The sequence below is a fragment of the Arvicola amphibius genome, chromosome 5 (assembly GCF_903992535.2).
Source record: "Arvicola amphibius chromosome 5, mArvAmp1.2, whole genome shotgun sequence".
Lineage (NCBI taxonomy): Eukaryota > Metazoa > Chordata > Mammalia > Rodentia > Cricetidae > Arvicola > Arvicola amphibius.
The window spans coordinates 125,796,424-125,815,155 of NC_052051.1; the positions used below are offsets into that span (position 1 = coordinate 125,796,424).

Here is an 18,732-nt window from a genome sequence, read left to right on the forward strand (position 1 = left end):
CTTTAACTTTTTCTTTAGCCATCTGTCCTTATAGTTTCCTGTATCTTTAATTTCATCTCCATCATAAACATCTGTGAACTAGTTATGTTTAGTCCAGGCAGAACTGCAGTAAACTCCTTGGGCAGTTTTCAAGTTGTAATATCTATGTAACTCTGAGTAATAAGTGTATGTGTGTGTATGTCTATGTGGGGGTACATATGAGCACACACACACACACACACAAATTCTGTCGTCAGTATTATCTGCTTTCCCCTTAAAATGTATGAGTAACTAGAAATAGTCATCTACATATATGAAATCTGCTGTTCGCTTTTATAAATATGTTGCATAATTATTTCTTTACATTTGGTATTACATTTTTACATTCTTCCAAAATTTGTAGCTCACAAATAATCTGTTTTGTTTTACATTTCATGATTTTTAAAATGGCCTTAAGATTAAGCTTTTCCCCCCGTTTGTTTCATTGGGTGTTACCTGTATCAAGACATGTGATGATCTGAGATTGTATCTTATATTCAAACTAATAAGTTAATTTTTAGTTTATTGGATGCCATTTGATAACACAAGAATTCAGTTTCGCTGATTAGGGACAGATAGTTCACATCTAGTAGCACAAGAAGTCACTCTTAGATGAATTTCTTCACACTAGTTCTTTGGGCTTCCAGTGACTGGTTTCCCCCCAGCCCCTGCAGAGTGACAAGAGCAGGACAGATAGTGCCTACATTTGCAGTCTGCTGTTTACTGGAGGTCACTGAAGTCAGAGACCCCAGTTGCAGCAGGTGTGAGCTGCTGCTGCACCTGCCTACTATTTGTGTTTGTGTTGTACAAATATTAGGACAATAAAAGTCATCTGGAAGAGTAGAGAAACTGCTTGGAAAGAGGAAATAAAGTAGTTCAAACATTTTTTATTTCTACTTGGCTTTTTGTTAGGTGGTCTAGAATTCCTAGAGCATGAACATCCCTTTCATTCAAACTTAATTATCAAATTAAATTACCAAAAATTTAATTATTAAAATTAGTTTAAGAGGCTAGAGAGATATAGTTCAGTGGTTAAGAGCACAGGCTGTTCTTCCAGAGGACTGCATTCTTTCCAGCACCCAAATGAGCAGCTCTCAACGGTCTTTAACTTCAGTTCTGGAGAATACAACACCCTCACACAGACATACATACAGGCAAAATACCATAAAAAATTAAAACATCTTTTTAAAAAGTTAATTTAAGGCTGGGGTTTGTGGTGCATGCCTTTAATCCCAGCACTCAGGAGGCGGAGACAGGTGGATCTCTGAGTTTGAGGCTGGACTGGTCTACAAGAACTAGTTCCCAGACAGGCTCCAAAGCTACAGAGAAACCCTGTCTCAAAAAAACCAGCCTTTTTTCCTGTATAGAAAAAAAATCACAGTTTTGCAGGACATGAAAATTATAAAAAGTTAGATTTTTGTATCTGTTGGTAAAGCTTTGTAGTAACTCAGCTGTGGCCAATTTTTTACGTTTTTATGGGTCCCAAAAATTAAAATATTAGTTGGTAAAAATGCTTTTGTGCCTATTATTAGAGATTTTCTTCAGAGTTAGCTCATAGACTCATTAAACTTTTTAATGTAGAAGTTAACATGATTTATTTTTCAGGCAAATAGAAATTGCATAGCAATTGCTTCCAGCCATGATGTACAAGAACTGGATGTTTCTGGAATTCTGGCCACACAGATCTATACATGGGTGGATGATGATGCAGAAACAGAAACCAAAGGGTATTCTTTTGCTTTGTTTTTAATTCAGTTATATAATGTGAGTGATTTATCCACTGAACTGTAACTTTGGAAAGCCTTCTTAAGAAATTTAAGTGCCCTCTTGAGCAGCAGGCAGCACTTGTCTCAAACATGGTGCTTGTTAATTGTAGGCAGAGTAGCACGTGCTGCAGTGACTAGGGGTGGTAAGTAAGTGGTGACAGTGGCTTCTTAAAGGGAATTGGAATTAAGAATGGAAAGTTTTCAGATATGATGTTGTTAGTTAAAGCTTAGAAAAATTAATTTTAAAAAGGAATATAAAGTGTTTAAACTTTCACATGTAAAAAAGAAACGAAGAACCAGGTGATGATGCACACCTTTAATCCCAGTGCTCAGGAAGCAGAGGCAGGTGAATCTCTAAGTTTGAGGCCAGACTAATCTATAGAGCAAGTTCCAGGACAGATTCCAGGGGGGGGAAATGAAGAACTTATGTTTTCATTCTAGTTGATGTTTCTTTGTAGATCAGAAGATTTCTTGGTGATACATGCTCGTGATGATTTAACAGCTGTTCAAGGTTCAACTCCATATACACACAGCATCCCCGGCACTCCAATCAATATGCCATGGCTGGGAAGTACACAGACGGGTAGAGGAGCTTCTGTGGTATGTAGATTTAAAGATACTTAGGTTTACACTTAACTGTCCTATTTCTTTTTCCTTTAGGTTAATGAATAAAAGGTGATTAAAACCTTTTTAATTTCTTAATTTTTAGTTACCTTACATACTAGAAGTGTATGTTTTAATAATTAAGAATAACATTTTCATTTGAAAGGGATTACATTTTTTAAAAAAATCTTTGTCCCAGCATGGTGGCACACACCTTCTAATTCCAGAACTTTGGAGACAGAAGCAGACAGGTCTCTGTGAGGCAAGCCTGGTCTGCTGAGCAGGTTCTTGGACAGCCAGGGCTACATATCTCAAAAATTAAATAAAATATACTTTGTTTAAAAATGAAAGAAATACATTTTAATTTGAAGCTAAGAGCCATATGTAAACCATGCACTATGAAGCTAATATAATAAGAATGAGGTTAAATTGTTCTTTTTTTTCTTTTCTTTTTCCAATGTTGAAGTTTAAAATCAGGGCCTCATATTTGTGAGTCAAGCACTATTCTTGAGTTCTAGCCCCAGCCCTACATTTTTCCCTGTATAGAAAAAAAAATCAGTTTTGCAGGACATGAAAATTATAAAAAGTTAGATTTTTTATATCTGTTGGTAAAGCTTTGTAGTAACTCATCTGTGGCCAATTTTTTACGTTTTTGTGGGTCCTGCTCTCACTCTGCAGTATCAGAGCTTATGGTCTGCAAAAGACATCATGTTTATCCAGCTCTTATAAAATGCTGTATTCAGCCCTGTTCTAGATAATATCCTTTAGTAGATACCAGTTAAATGCTATCCATTTTGAGTTTGACATTTTGTAATGCTGATATATAATACATTATTTCTTTTAAGAAAAAATGCAAATTTTCAAAATTGAGCAAAATAATTTTGTAGTGGTAAAGCATTCATTTGAGCATTGATTGTTTTGTGTAAGCTGTTACCTATATTTATTCCTCTGGGATTTCCCTTTATTGATTAGGCTATAAAAATTGATGCAGAGAAGCAAAGAAAATCCTGCTTAATTAATTTCTAGTTGTTAGGTATTTTTTCTTTGTTTTATTATGTTTTGTTTTTAATGCCCTAAGTCCTATTGAACATTCTGTTTCCTTTGCCAGTATGCCAATTTTTAACCAATTAATATAGGCAATTGTTCAGTGGAGACTTGGACATCATTTATAAGCCTTTTTAGTCTTCTGTAATGTGCAGTTCCTTTATAGGTAATACAGACTGTTAGTACTTTGCTTCACTTGTGTTCATATTCCTCTTGACTCACTGATCAGATAAATGAAGCTTAATTCAAAGGGTCAAGTGATTCAAAGCACTTAGTTTAATGTTTTCAAGTACTTGATTTTTAAGGATTCAATTGAATTCTATATTAGAAATTAGTAATTTTAAAATGAAATGACTAGGTCAGTCTAAGATTACAGATCATAAAATTTGTGAACTTTAGTGACATAGTAACATTGTATTTTTAAAGAGAAACTTAAGGGAAATACAGATAAATAATGGATTTTATTTTCAGTATGAGCCTTAGATAAAACTACAGTTTCTCTTAGATTGCTTTCTTGCTGCAACCTCTTGTTCCATCTGTTCTATCTAAAGCAGCAGGTGTTTTTTTTTTTTAATAGCATTCAGATTTTCCCTCCTTTCAAGTTCTGCATTTCCCAATACATCTTTATTAAAAAACAAGTTCTTATTCTGACCTCCAAAAGCTTTGCCTGATTCTAATCCTAGCTCTCCTGTCTACACTTACTCTCTCTGCTCTTTTTATGCTGGCTTTCTGTCCCTCAGACTCATCCATTGCTGTCATGCTAAAGACTTTGCCTTATCTCCTCTCTCTGTATAAATTTTCAGATCCCACCTTGAGGTCTCAGGAGATTTCTCTGTTGTTCTTAGAGAAGACATTCGCCCCATCCACTATACTTCTAATTTTATTGTCTCACCTTATCTTTTTAAAATGCATTATTGTTTTTGAAATTATCAATGCATTATTTAGTTGTCCCTTTCCTGTAAACAGCTTTTGGAGAGTTTGCCTGCCTCACAGGTGGATATACTTTGTAGAGAATAGTGCTGGACACATTATGTTCAAAAGTAGTTCTTTATACATGAAAGCATTATAATTTAGAAACCTGAATTTGCATTTTCTTTTATACTGCTACCTGGAGGGCAGCCTCCAGCAGCCCAAGGCGTGCAAAAAAAAAAAAAAAAAAAAAAATTCCACAAATGCAGCGAAGGCTAGACTTTTTCTATATGAGGGGAATAAGAAAGAAACACATGCTTTCTGATGAAAACTTTCCTCTTTTGCTTTATCTTTAAAAAGTTCCTTCTGGTCAGGTGGTGGTGGTGTGTGCCTTTAATCCCATAGACATAGACAAGAGAATCTCTGTGAGCTTGAGGCCAGCCTGGTTTACAAAGGACGTTACAGGACGGACACCAAAGCTACAGAGAAACCCTGTGTCAAAAAACCAAAAATAAGAGAAAAATCTCTTTCTGAAAATCTCTCTGTCTCCATGATGTGGGATTTCTCTCTGTGTGCTGTAAATATTATTGACGAATAAAGAAACTGCGTTGGCTTGTTGATAGGGTAGAACTTAGGTAGACAAGGGGCAGGGGGAACTAAACAGAATGCTGGGAGAAAGGAGGCAGAGTGAAGTAGAAGCCATGGAGCCACTGCCAGAGACTGACGTATTGAAACTTTGCTAGTAGGCCACGACCTCATGGTTATACACAGATTAAATGGAGATGGGTTAAATTAAGATGTAAGAGTTAGCCAATAAGAAACTAGAGCTAATGGACCAAGCAGTGATTTAATTAATACAGTTTCTGAGTGGTTATTTTGGGGCTGAGCAGCCAAAAACGAAACAAGTGTTCAGCATCTCCACATAGCTACATTTTCCATACACCTCTTTTACACAGCTGTACACATCTACATAGCTGCCTTCTATCCATACGTCTTTCCTCAACAGCTCCATCTCTTCTCTCCTACACACACCTCTCCATTACATGTCTCTCTTTTACATATCTCTCCTTACACGTCTTTACACAGCTACTGCTCCATCTCTCTACACAGCTCTGTCTTCTAGACAATGACTCATCTTCTTTATAGCTGTCTCTGCACACATCACCTTCTACACAGCTCTACACAACTTTACACAGCAGCTCTCTACACAGCACTGCACAGCTCTATATATAAAGCTCTTTGCAAAACTCTGTCTACGTAGATCTTTCTACATGTACCTCCTTCAACAATTATGAGTTACATATACAGGGTCCGACCCATTCTAATAACACCTGATAAGTCACACAGTTTCTTATGATAGAGAGGTCTCGCTGACCAGACTTGAAGTAAAGGCACTTAGCTCTCAGTGGTCAGGCTCCCAGACAGGGAGTGACGTTGAAATTCGGGACTTAAACAAGCTCCAGTTTCTGAACCTTCAGTCCTGCATCACAAACCAAGACCAGGAATACATGTAGAAAGTCCATTGCTGCAGGGAGTTATATCTTTATGTTATCAGCCTGACTTTGGTTCAACAAACAGACACCTGGGAACTTGCCCTTTTGCATATTTTGCAGGGGCAACTAGCCTATTTTAAATCTGCTCTAAAGTCTAAAATCAGCAAATAGGTAAAAAGCTGTCTTTTTAACTGAGAATATTGTTATTTTCCTACGCCAGTATGAGCTATGAAAAATGTTCTAGTATTATTTCTGTTCATCAAAATTATACAGCTTACACGGAAATATGTTTTTGACAATATACAGATATATGTGTGCCCAGTAGGTGAAATATATTCACAAGATAAACGCAAAAGCAGTGGGGAAAATACCCATAGCTATTTTTAGGAAAGAAATGAAGTGGCACATGAGAAAATTACAGACAGAAGCAACCGGTCCAGAGTCTGTGGTCCCATAAGCCTTGCTTAACAAGATTCCTCCATCAGAGAAGTATTCACCTGGTAGGTTGACACTTGAACTCCCAGTTGTCATATGCTGTATATTCTTGTGGTCTCTGGTAAAGCCATTGCTACCAGCAGCTCTCAGCACTTTTACAGTTGAATATTCTTCCTGTGCAAATTTTAGGGCTGCTTTTTAGAAATTTTATTTCATTCATTGTATTTTTATCATATTTTTTTAATCCTCCAGCTCCTTTCATTCCTGTTTCCCTTCCCACCCAATTTCATGCTCTCTCTCAAAAACGAAAAGAAAAAAAGAAAGGGAAGAAAATCAAAATAAGACAAAAAATACCAAAACAAAGCAAAAAACACTTGTTTCTGGACCTGTTGCTTCTAATTTTCTCATGTGCCACTACATTTCTTCCCTAAAAATAGCTATGGGTATTTCCCCACTGCTTTTAATGTTTATCTCATGTTATATTTCATCTTCTGGGCACACATATATCTGTTGATAGAAAGATGATTTCTGCATAAGCTGTATAATGGAGTCTGTTTTTTTTTTCCCAGTGATACCAATTCAGTACAACAAAATGCAATAAGACTAGGCACAAACCCTCATATCAAGCTGGATGAGGTAACCCAGTAGGAGGAAAATGATCCCAAGAGCAGGAAAAAGATATACTCCTACTCCCATTGTTAAAAGTCCAACAAAAACCTCAAGCTAAAAATCTACAGCAGGTATGCAGAGGGCCTGGTGTACACCCATGCAGGCTCTGTGGTTGACACTTCATTCTCTATGAACCCCAATGAGTCCTGCTTTGTTGTTTCTGTGGACTGTGTTCTTCTGGTGATGGAGTCCGTTTTATGTTGGCCAGCTATACCTCGGTATTGGGCCTGCCCTGGAGTATGGTTGATAAATCCGATCACATTACATTGGAGAAAACTAATTGTCCCCTTTGCTAGCAAATACGAATTGTAGATAACTTCTTGGCTAGGAGTAGGACTTTGTCTCAACTTCTGTCCCCTTTGCTAGCAAATACGAATTGCAGATAACTTCTTGGCTAGGAGTAGGACTTTGTGTCAACTTCTCTTTCTCTATGCTAGTATTTTATCTAATTTGTACTTTTGTAGGTCTTATGTGTGCTGTCAAGAATCTTTGTGAGTTCATATATATATCAGCTCTGTTGTGTCTAGAAAACACTGTTTACATACTTGGAATTATCCACTACCTTTGGCTCTTAAAATCTTTCTGCCTCCTTCTTACATAAATCGTTGAGGTTTGAATGGGGAGAGATTTGATAAAGACATCCCATTCAAGACTGAGTGCTCCAAAGTGTCTCAGTCTCTACACATTGTATATTTATGGATTTCTGTGTTAATTCCCATCTAAAGCAAGAAAACAACTTCAGAAACTTCTCTCATGAGAGTTGAGCAAGGCACTGAACTATGGGTATAGTGATATGACATTAGTAGTTATTTTATTGTTGTGTTCCTACTGCAGAATAATAAATAGTACTAATTTTTTCCATAGGCACATGACCTATTTTGTCTCAGTGTTTTAATTCCAACCCAAAAGTGATTAGTTACTCCCTTAATATTGCACCAGTATATCTTATATGCAGATACATTGTAGGTCACATGGTTTGTCGCAGAGTGAGGTTGATGATTCCTTTTATCTTCCAGAATCATGCAAAGTACCTCATAAGTAGTCAGTAAGAATGTACCTTCTAGTTGGGCACAAGTTCAGTTTCTCCATGTTCGATGACACAAGTAAGTGTTGTTTTCAGCATTAGAGACTTAACATCAGGTTGTAGAAGGTAATTAATTAAGAGATAATTAATTGTGATATTAAGAGAGTCTATGGAATATGTTTGGCTAACATCTTTACAAGATGTAACACATTTCTGCTTCTAGGGAGTTTACTTAGTGACATAAGATGTCTAATTATTTCCCGTACTATATGGTGATTCCACTTACATTCCTTTCATATATGTATACATTTTAGGAAGCTTCTATGGTAGTAGGTTTTCAAATGACTGTTAAAAAGCCTTTAGTGTTAATTGTCCCTCCCCATATTTCTTCCTTTACCCTTCTCTCCCACCCCTCTTGACATTTAAATGTATTCAAGTTTCCTCTTTATGTCTTTATTGCACTATATTCTATTTCCTTTTCCTTGGAAGATCTCCTCCCCCTTGGTTCTTAGGAGCGACCTAACCTCTATGGTTATTGTAATTGAAGTACATATGTAAAGATTAAAAGCTAACATCTACATATAAGCTAAAGCATGCAATCTCTCCCTTTTAAAAGATTTTATTAATTATGTATAGTGTTCTGCTTGCATGTATGTATGCCTGCAGGCCAGAAGAGGGCACTAGATCCCATTATAGATGGTTGTGAGCCCCTTTGTAGTTGCTGGGAATTGAAATTAGGACCTCTGGAAGAGCTGCCAGTTCTCTTAACTACTGAGCCATCTCTCCAGCTTAATATTTATCTTTTGAGATCTGAGTTATCTCACTTAGGATAATTGTTTCTAGTTTGATTTACCTGCAGATTTCTTAATATCATTTGTCTTAAACAGATGGATATTTCAATTCTGCAAATATATTACATTTTCAGTATGCATTCATTAGTTGATGGACATCTAATCTGTTTCCAATTTGTGATTCTTATTATTAGAGCAGCAATGAACATGGATGAGCAAATATCTCCATAGTAGGATGTATATGCCCAAGAGTGGTGTAGCCTGGATCTTGAGCTAGATCAATTCCCAGCTTCCGCAGGAAATTTCACACTGATTTCTATACCAGTTTGCTCTCCCATCAGCAGTAAATAAGTGTTCCCGTTTCCTTGAATCCTTCCAGAGTGTGCTTTCACTTGTTTTATTAATCTTGGTCATTGATAGGGGTAAGACGAAATCCCAAGTAGTTTTAATTTGCATTTCTCTGATGACTAAGGATATTACATTTTCCCTTCCCCTATCTTACTCTTCTCTTCAAATCCAGGTCCACACCCTTTCTTTCTCTCATTAGAAAACAAACAAGCATCTGAATAATAATCATGCTCGTGACAATGAAATTAAAAATAAACCAGGATAGAGCAGAAGGAAAGTACAAGAAACACAGACACACACTGAGGTACACATTTGTACATATAGAAAACATAAAATATGTTATATAAAAATAAAATGAGAAATCACAACATATAAGATCTGTGAGGTTTTAAAAAATGATCTGGCAAAGCATAATGAGACAACCCCCACCCCCCAAAAATACTATTGAGTTAGGTTTATGTTGGCTATCTACTGCTGGGCACAGGGCCTGCCCTTAAGTATGGTTTTTTATACCCAATGAAACTCCATTGGGCAGAACTGGATTTTCTTTTACATGTGATTATCAACTAGAAATAGCTTCTGGGTTGGGGATGGAGGCTTATATCTACTTTCCCTTTCAGCAGTGGGGTACTGTCTGGCTTGGACTTGTGCGGGCCTTATGGATACTACTACAGTCTCTGATTTCACATGTGTGTCAGTCTTGTCATGTCTACAAAGCCTTGTTTCCTTGATGTATTTCCATCCTTCTTTAACAATATTTCTGCATCCCCTGAGCCATGAAGGGAGGGGAAAATGTAATCAGAATATATTATATTAAAGAAACTCTATTGTTTGATGGAGACACCCTCATTTTGTACTGAGTGTTCCAAAAGCTCCAACCCTGTACATTGTCCAGTTGTGGGTCTACTGCAGATGAAAGCTTCTCTGATACTGGCTGAACAAAGAACTGATCTGAGTATAGCAGAATGTCATTAGGAGTCATTTTCTTTCTGTGTTCCTGTGACAGAGTATTATATAGTATTTAGTTTTCCCTAGGTCTGTGGCCTATCTAGTCTCAGGTTTTCAACCACCTTGCAGGCATGTCACCATTATAAATAGCAGGGTTTGTAGGTGGGTTGTAGTTTATCTTTCTCTTCTGGGACCATGCAAAGTACTCTCCATACCATGAACACTCTTCGGTAGCGGTGAAGGCTCTATGTAGGCACCAGCTGTCAACTAATTATGTTCAATGAGTTGTATAGGTATTGTCTTTAGTAATAGGGACTTGCCATCTTAATGACCTTTTAATTGGAAGTCATTCTGATTCATGATTACCCCTATTCCTCTCTCAAGAAAAAAGATACTAATAAAATAAGGTGGTTTGTTTTATATGAATCTTTTCACATAGCTAATGGTTTCTTTATTTTCTGTTAAATGCTTTCAGAAAAACTTCTAATCTGTGTTTTATTATTTTTTTCTGTGATAATTTGGTCACAAGGTAAAAGAAAGACTAAGAACCTTTATACATATATTTAATTCAGAATATAGGATTTGGTAGACATGGTGGACATGCCTATAATTATCCCAGCACTCGGGAGGCTGATGCACGATATGCAAGTTATAGGGAGCCTGGGCTATACAGTAAAATTGTGTCCCTGTAGCTGATGAGATAGCTCAGTGGTCAAGGGCACTGGCTGCTCTTCCAGCAGATCTGAGTTCTAGTCCAAGCACCCACATGGCAGCCCACAATGTAAGTTCAGTTCCAGGGGATACAACATACTCACACAGACATAAATGCAGGCAAAACACAAATGCACATAAATTAACATTAAATAAAACCGTTTTGTTTTTTTTTTTTAATTGTCTCTCCCAACCCTACCCCCAAACAAAATAAAGGGATTTGGATATGAGGTTTAAAGTAATGGTCATATGTTCATCAAGGTTTTGTTGTCTGGAGAATTGATCCTATATTGTTACTGAATGATCAGTACTGTATTTGTTAACAGCAGCTTCTTCTGTTCTGGACTAGAACACACCCACAGGGACCTTTCCCTTCCTGTCACTACCAGCTCTGATGGGCTGCTTTTTTTGCTACCCTTACCAATTCCACACATCTCCACAACTTTAGACTAGTTAAACAATTAAAATCCAAAAGACCAACTAAAATTGTTGCAACCTCATGATTGTTGCACAATGTAAACTAACATGTAGCTATAGTTCCCTTTAATTTTACGTAGCTATTTTATTCTTATTTAACAGGATAGTTAAATCATTCAAAAATGATTTAAAATTAATCAGTTGGCAAAAAAGTAGAGTAATTCTGATGCTTAAGTTTCTCTTGGTTTAGCCAAAAAGGGAGTCATTGGAGATATTGATTAACTAACTGATAGGTAGAACTGTGTGTATGTTTCTGTGTGTTGCTGAAGATTAATCAGAACATAACTCATAATTAAGGCGTGCTCTATGACTGAACTATGTATACAGCCCTACAACTTAAAGTTCTAGTTATTTTTTATTGTTACTATAAAATATTTCTTCTTTTACCAGATGACTAAGAAAGCCATTAATAATGTCAGAAGAATGACATCACATCCAACACTTCCTTACTGTAAGTTGGCAATGATGAACAATGATTGTCTTATTTTTACATTTTTTATATAAATTGTATAAGAAATTCATGGGAAACTTTTAGTTTCAATTGAAAGATAATTTTTTATCCTACTACCTTATTTTTCATAGATGAGTTTGTTATACTAATTTTATCAGCTTGTCTTTTATCAAGCACGTTAATAGTAGTCATAAAAGGAGTTATTAGTAAATTCTTATAAAGTAGGAGATATTTTTTTTCAGATCTTATTTGAAGAAATCTCAAAAAAAGAAATCTCAAGCTCTTTTGTTGTAGCCAAAATAAAATAATTTTTTTAATTTTTGAAAGTATTGATTAACTGATGGTTGAAATATATATGTTAGTTTATGATTATACTAGGTTTTAAAAATTATGTTTATGTCATTCCCTTAATAGTTATAGGAGTATATTGAGATATTTATGTCTTTACAAATTAATAATGTCTAAAAATTTTAGCCGCCTTTCCTCATAGATAATTGTCCATTAAAATAAAATTAACAAAGTTCTGTGTTCTTTTCCTCTGTATTACAGTGTGTGCTGTAATCATCTGTTATCTAAATTGCATACTTTGTCAAATAAAAAGGTTGAAAAAAAATTTAAATGAAGAGAATGACTTCTCATACCAAATACAAATCGCTATAAAATAATATATTGACTCCCTTAACATTGAGTTCCTACAGCTTTATAGGTATCTGGGACTGAAGAAATGGCTCAGTAGTTAAGAATCCCTTCTACTTTTGGAGCTGACTTAATCAAATTTGGTTTCTAGCACCCGTGTCAGGGGCTTACCACCTCCTATGACTCGAGCTTCAAGGGACCCAATAGCCTCTTCTGGCCTTTGTGTGTACTCTACACATAGAATACACTTAACATCTTAACATAGATCCACACATATAAATACAAATTCAAAACAAGTTTTTTAAAGAGGAAAGAATTTGAAGAAATAACTAAAATAGTCATCAAAGTGTATATAATAAGATGTCAATATGCATTTAGCATAGCATGTGGGTAGCACATACTTGAGATTTAAGCACTTGAGGATTGAGGCAGGGTGATGTTACCTTCACAATCAGTGAGTTTAAGACCACCCAGGTCTACAGAATAAGGCCCTTTCTCACACACACACACACACACACACACACGCAGTGTATTTTATGTGCAAGGTTTAAATAATATTGGCAAGCAATATATTTGGTATTGCTTAAAAAATGTTCTTACCCTCTGCAGTAAGGTTTGTAACCTTCCTTAAATATTTAAGGGACCTAATGTACTATCAACTCTATTGCATATAATCACCAGATTAATAGTTGGCAGTAACTGTTATTAGTCCCAGACTCAAAAAGATATCCCCAACTTCCACAGCTATTAGTAAACTAATTTTTATAAGTATTAGGTAAGAAAAAAATCATCACTATCATATGAGAGAGAATTTCCATAACTGACAAGAAAGAGATTTAGAAAATTAAAGGCAATTAAATTAATTGGATTTTTTATTTGATTTCTTCCCCAGTATTTCTTCTTAGTCATGAACACATTCTCCCAGAAATAAGTTAGTTCAAGAATAAGTGCATATTATATAAACAAATGCAACAAAATAAGATTTCTTAAGGTCTTACTTTGAAACTCAGGTAATTCAGTAGGCCTTTTCTTCTCTTCAGATCTTTTGAAAAAATCTTTTTTTTTTCTTTCTTTTTTTATATTTTTTTTTATTAAAAATTTCCGCCTCCTCCCCCGTCCCATTTTCCTCCCTCTCCCCCACTCCCCTCCCCCTCTCTCTCCAGTCCAAAGAGCAGTAAGGGTTCCCTGCCCTGTGTGAAGTCCAGGTCTAGGAAGGTGAGCATCCAAACAGGCTAGCCCCCCCCCCCAAGCCAGTATATGTAGTAGGATCAAAATCCAGTGCCATTGTCCTTGGCTTCTCAGCAGCCCTCATTGTCCGCCATGTTCAGGGAGTCCGGTTTTATCCTTTGCTTTTTCAATCCCAGTCCAGCTGGCCTTGATGAGCTCCGATTAGATCAGCCCCACCATCTCTGTGGGTGGGTGCACCCCTCGCGGTCCTGACTTCCTTGCTCATGTTCTCCCTCCTTCTGCTCCTCATTTGGACTTTGGGAGCTCAGTCCGGTGCACCAATGTGGGGCTCTGTCTCTATCTCCATCCATCGCCAGATGAAGGTTCTATGGTGATATGCAAGATATTCATCAGTACAGCTATAGGATCTGGCCATTTCCAGCTCCCTCTCCTCAGCTGCCCAAGGAACTAGATGGGGCCTTCTCCCTGGACACCTGGGAACCCCCCTAGAGTAAAGTCTCTTGCCAACCCTAAAATGGCTCCCTTAATTGAGATATATACTTCCCTGCTCCCATACCCACCCTTCCTATATCCCAACCATCCCATTCCCCCAAGCTCTCCCCATCCTCCCCTTCACACTTTGCTCTCCCCATCTTCCCTTACCCCCATCCCACCCCACCCACAAGTTCCCAATATTTGCCTGGCAATCTTGTCTGCTTCCAATATCCAGGAGGATAACTATATGTTTTTCTTTGGGTTTACCTTCTTATTTATCTTCTCTAGGATCACGAATTATAGGCTTGATGTCCTTTATTTATCGCTAGAAACCAATTATGAGTAAGTACATATAAACAATTGCTAGGACTGAAAGCCAGGCCCTTGCTTGGGCTAGCCAATCTCTGTTCCACTTTGCCAGTACCCTAAGCCACTATTTTTGAGTTTTTGTTAGAAATTGAGATAATACTTTTATAATTTCCTAAGTGAGAAAATACATTCTGTTGTTCTTAGCAACACTTCTTATGGAAGTTGTGTGGTTTTTTTCTTTTCCCTACCCTAGGCAGGTATCTCACTGTGAAGGTAAACTTAGTGTGCTGTTAATTCAGTTCAACTCATGACACTCTCTACCTGCAGTTAGATTCAGAAGCCACAAGTCAAGAAGAGCTCAGATATATAAGCTTGTCTTTTGCCTCACTTAGTTCACTTCCCCTATACATCTGGCTATAAAGGGGGTTCTCCCATCCTTCTCCTTTGGTTTGACTAATCTGTTAGAATAATTCAATGAAACACTTGATTTACGTTTGAGACTTTATTGTAAAGGTTATTATAAAGTAACACCGATGAAGAGATACTTAAGATAAGGTCAGAAGAACAGCTTTTGTCTCCCTAGAGTTGGGTTCCTTTTTTCCCCAAGATCTCTAAATATCTTGGGTTCCAGAAGTGATAGACAGTCCTTATTCAGCTGTAAGGTAACCATATAAGAGAATGATATAAACTGTGTACATGTTGCTAGCCCAGTTTTATTTCAAGTTGCTTTTTTTGTCACATAAAATCACCTTAATGATTTAAAGCTGTATATTCATATCTGATTATATGAATTCTCAAGTATGGCATTCTAGTCAAAACCTTGGTAATATAACAAGTTTCTCTAATTATGTCTTATAAGGAGAGAATATTCTACCTTTTCAGTGCTGATGATCAAACCCAGCAACTATGGTATACATTTCCTTCCTCAAGTCTTTGGCGCTGTCCCGAAACTCTCCCCATGTTCTTTTTCTTTTCTTTCCTTTGTTTTTCTTCTTCTTCTCTTCCTCTTTCTCTTCCTCCTCCTTTTTCTCCTCCTCCTTCTCCTCACCTCCTCCTTTTTCTCTTCCTTCTCTTGCTTCTCCTCCTCCTCCTCCTTCTCCTTCCTTCTCCTCTCTTCTCTTTGTTTTTTTCCCCTGTACTCATTGAGCCAATTCTTTTATCGTCCAGCCCTAGCATGGTTTTCCATATGATCCATTCCATTGGTGAGGCTTTCCTCAGAGGTTTTTGTTTTGGTTAATGAGTTTATCATTTCTATCATCTTTTCAGTTTTGGTTATCTTGATAATTCTCTTTATAGAATTCTATTTTCTTATCTTGGGTTGACTTCATTTCATTTGACTTTTTATTTTGTTCTTTTAATGTATATACATATCTTTTTGGGTTATTTGAATATTCTTATAATTACTCTTTAAATGAGTTTTCTGGGGTTTCTTCCAGGTCATTTTTATTGGAGGTCACTACTTTAGGATTAGTTATGAGAGCATAACTAATTTGTCATTTTTGTGTGTGTTCTTTTTGCTTCTTCACTGGGACTTGTAAACTGGGAATAGTTTGTTAATTACATCTTCCCTTTAGTTCAGATCACCCATCTTCATCCAGGGGAGGTTTGTCAATGTACAGAAGAGGTTTAAGTTGTAAAAAAAAAAAAAAAAAGTAGAGATTTTTTTCCTCCATGGAGCTTGTATTGAAGACTTCAGGTTATATCCCTAGTCTTTTGACAGTCTTATATTGCTTTAATTAAGAGTCATCATCCAAGGATCAGCATGTCCTTATGCTATCTTGTCATCTCTAGTCAAACAGTGGTTATATGTATATGATTTGAGGGATATGGAGTTAAGAGACCTATGGGATACAAATGAATGGGGCCTACCTGGTTATGTAGGGAAGTAAAGTCAGATCTGAGTGGCCTTAAGATGAGAAGTCAGTCTAGGCAGAGGCTGTGGGGACATTGTAAGATCCTAAAGGAGCTGGGTAACCTGACAATGTAGAAATGAGATTCCAGAGTAGCCGTGATGTCAGATAACCAGGCAGCACAGATGGATAAACTCTTGGAGGCACCAGGAGGTCTATGGGCTGAAGAAGGATCACGTCCTACCTAGAAGCACAGAAGAAAAAGCCTAAGCCAAATTAGCTCATATCTACCAAAAGTTTTTCTGAGTTCTTGTGAGCTTGAAGTACACTTGGGCTAGCTTCTTTCCAAGAGTTTAAGGAACATTTAATTTACTTATGAGCCTATTTCTCTTTAAGTCAGTTGATTAGAGCTCTTATAATTTTGGCAATATCACTTAGAAGCAGAAAAATGTCACACAAATAATGAACTTCCAAGTTTGATTTTAATATGTTAGCCATGTGCCAGATAGAAAAATCATTAAAATCTTTATTAGAAATTGTTTTATAAGTAGACTGTAATCTTCAGGTGATTAACCTACACTATAAAGGCTGGGGTGGTTGCAGTTTTTTCATTTGCCTTTTGCGAACAGTCTTCTAACAGGTTATGTCTGGGGCCAAGGAGATAGTTTAGTCCATAAAATGCTAGTCATGCTATCGTGATGGCCTGAATTCAGATCCCTGACACTCACAGACAATTCTATGTATGGTGACACAGACCTATCTTAGCCTGGGAGGTGGAGACAAGAAGGTCTCCGTGGTTTGCTGGCCAGCTAGGCTTGTAGTTGCTGAGCTCAAGGTTCATTGAGAGACCCTGTCTCAAAATATGGTGGAGAACACTTGAAGAAGATACTACAGTTGACCTCTAGTGTACACACACAAAGAGGTGGGGGCAAGTAGGAAGGAATAGACAGCACACAGAGACAGACAGACAGGGAGACATTCACAGAGAGGGAGGAATGGGGGAATAACATAGGGAGAAAAGCACTTTAAAGTATTATTACTGGTACATCTAGTTTTCCAGTAACTTCTGCTTGTCAGTCAGAAGATGCATTCCATTTCTGAGGCATTGGGGGATCCTTCTTTAATCCACTGTGTCCTAAAGATAGGTAATTTGTCTAGACGTTGAAACACCCCCCATTGTAACTACCATAATTTTAAATTATCTTTGGTAAGGTTTTCTCATTTCTCTTAAAAAAAAATCCACAGACTCTGTTTGTATTGTTTATCTCTAAAGTTAGGTAGAGTTTGAGATAATAGGAGTTATAGACTTGAGTTTAGTAGAACACACAATCCTGTTTCTACCTCAGACTTTATTTACCTGAGGCCCCTTGCTGAGCACAAGCTGACATATTTTACGGACTAACTTGTACCTGAGGTTCTCTGCTGGACACAATCTGGTACATTTTTCAGACTTAGTCTGGGGGAAGAAATGCTCAAATCAGGTGGCAGAGCTGAAATGTGAGCATCGTGATGCTTTGGCGGTAATCTGTAAATGTGCAGCAGAAGGAGTGACTAGAAGGCTGTCTCACTTGTGCCTGATTGCTTGTTACTCTTGAGGGTTGTCATAAAGTAATCTTCTCTGTTTCCACCTTCTGACGCAGAATCTTCAGAAGGCTCTCTGAACATTCACCAGGAAGTTCATGAAATTAGCTTATAGGTGGTTTAAGGCTTTACCAAGATACTCATTAGCTTCTCAATGCTGTCATCAAATAAATAGTTGATAGACCAGCTGAGAGGAGAGGAATCATTTATTTTGGCTCATTATTTCAGAGCCTTAAGTCCTTTGTCACTTGAACAGAAATCCGGGTAGTGGAAGCGAGCCAAGAACAACAGAAATAGGATATGCTGTCATTTTGAGCTAGTTTTCTATTTTGTCTGGTTCTCCAACTCATGGAATGTCACGTCCCATATTTGTGGTACATCTTTCCTCCCTCAGTTAATACCTGCTAAAAATATTCTCACAAGCACACCCAGAGATGTGCCTCACTGATCTCCTAAGTGAATCTAAACCCAGGCAGTAAAGATTAACTGTCACACTAAGGTAGTAGGAGAAAAAATTTAGAGGTGTTTGCAGAAGCAAGACAGAAAGAAATTTGATTCATTGAAGTGGTAAATTACTTATTAGAGCTGAAACTTTGGTTTTTGTCTTACTGTTTATAGTGATTTGTGGTTAGGTTTGTTCATACACCAGAGCCATTATAGCTTAGAGGTTTCCCAGTTAGTGTTTTTAGCACTATAGATAATATTGGGAAGACTTAAACAGTTTCTAAGCAGCTATCCTTGTTGTTAACAAAGACCATGGGAGGAAAAGAAAAGAGTTAACTTCCCCTCAATGAGTCTCAAGTCATTATGCTGCTGCCTTCACACCCCCTGTCTAGTGTAAGACAAAATATTCTAAAACAGCCTGAATTCATTGCTATTACATATTTGGTAAAGGATTAGTAAAACTCAACTAATAGCATAATTAGCAACTTGCTGGGCATTTTATCCATACTGATTTTCATTATCCCTATTCTACACTAATTTTGACAGTTATAATTAATATGATT

General features: G+C 37.0%; 1 protein-coding gene across 4 annotated transcripts in view; it reads left to right on the forward strand.

Moving 5' to 3' along the window:
• Positions 1-18,732, forward strand: part of Dmxl1 (Dmx like 1) — a 144,227-nt gene that overhangs the window by 112,735 nt on the left and 12,760 nt on the right. For 3 of the 4 annotated variants that reach the window (XM_038331845.2, XM_038331847.2, XM_038331846.2), the window contains 3 exons: positions 1,624-1,745; positions 2,243-2,384; positions 11,627-11,687. In XM_038331845.2, the coding sequence (XP_038187773.1) occupies positions 1,624-1,745; positions 2,243-2,384; positions 11,627-11,687 (325 nt within the window). The remainder of the gene's footprint in view (positions 1-1,623; positions 1,746-2,242; positions 2,385-11,626; positions 11,688-18,732) is intronic. The other variant, XM_038331848.1, reaches the window with a different exon arrangement.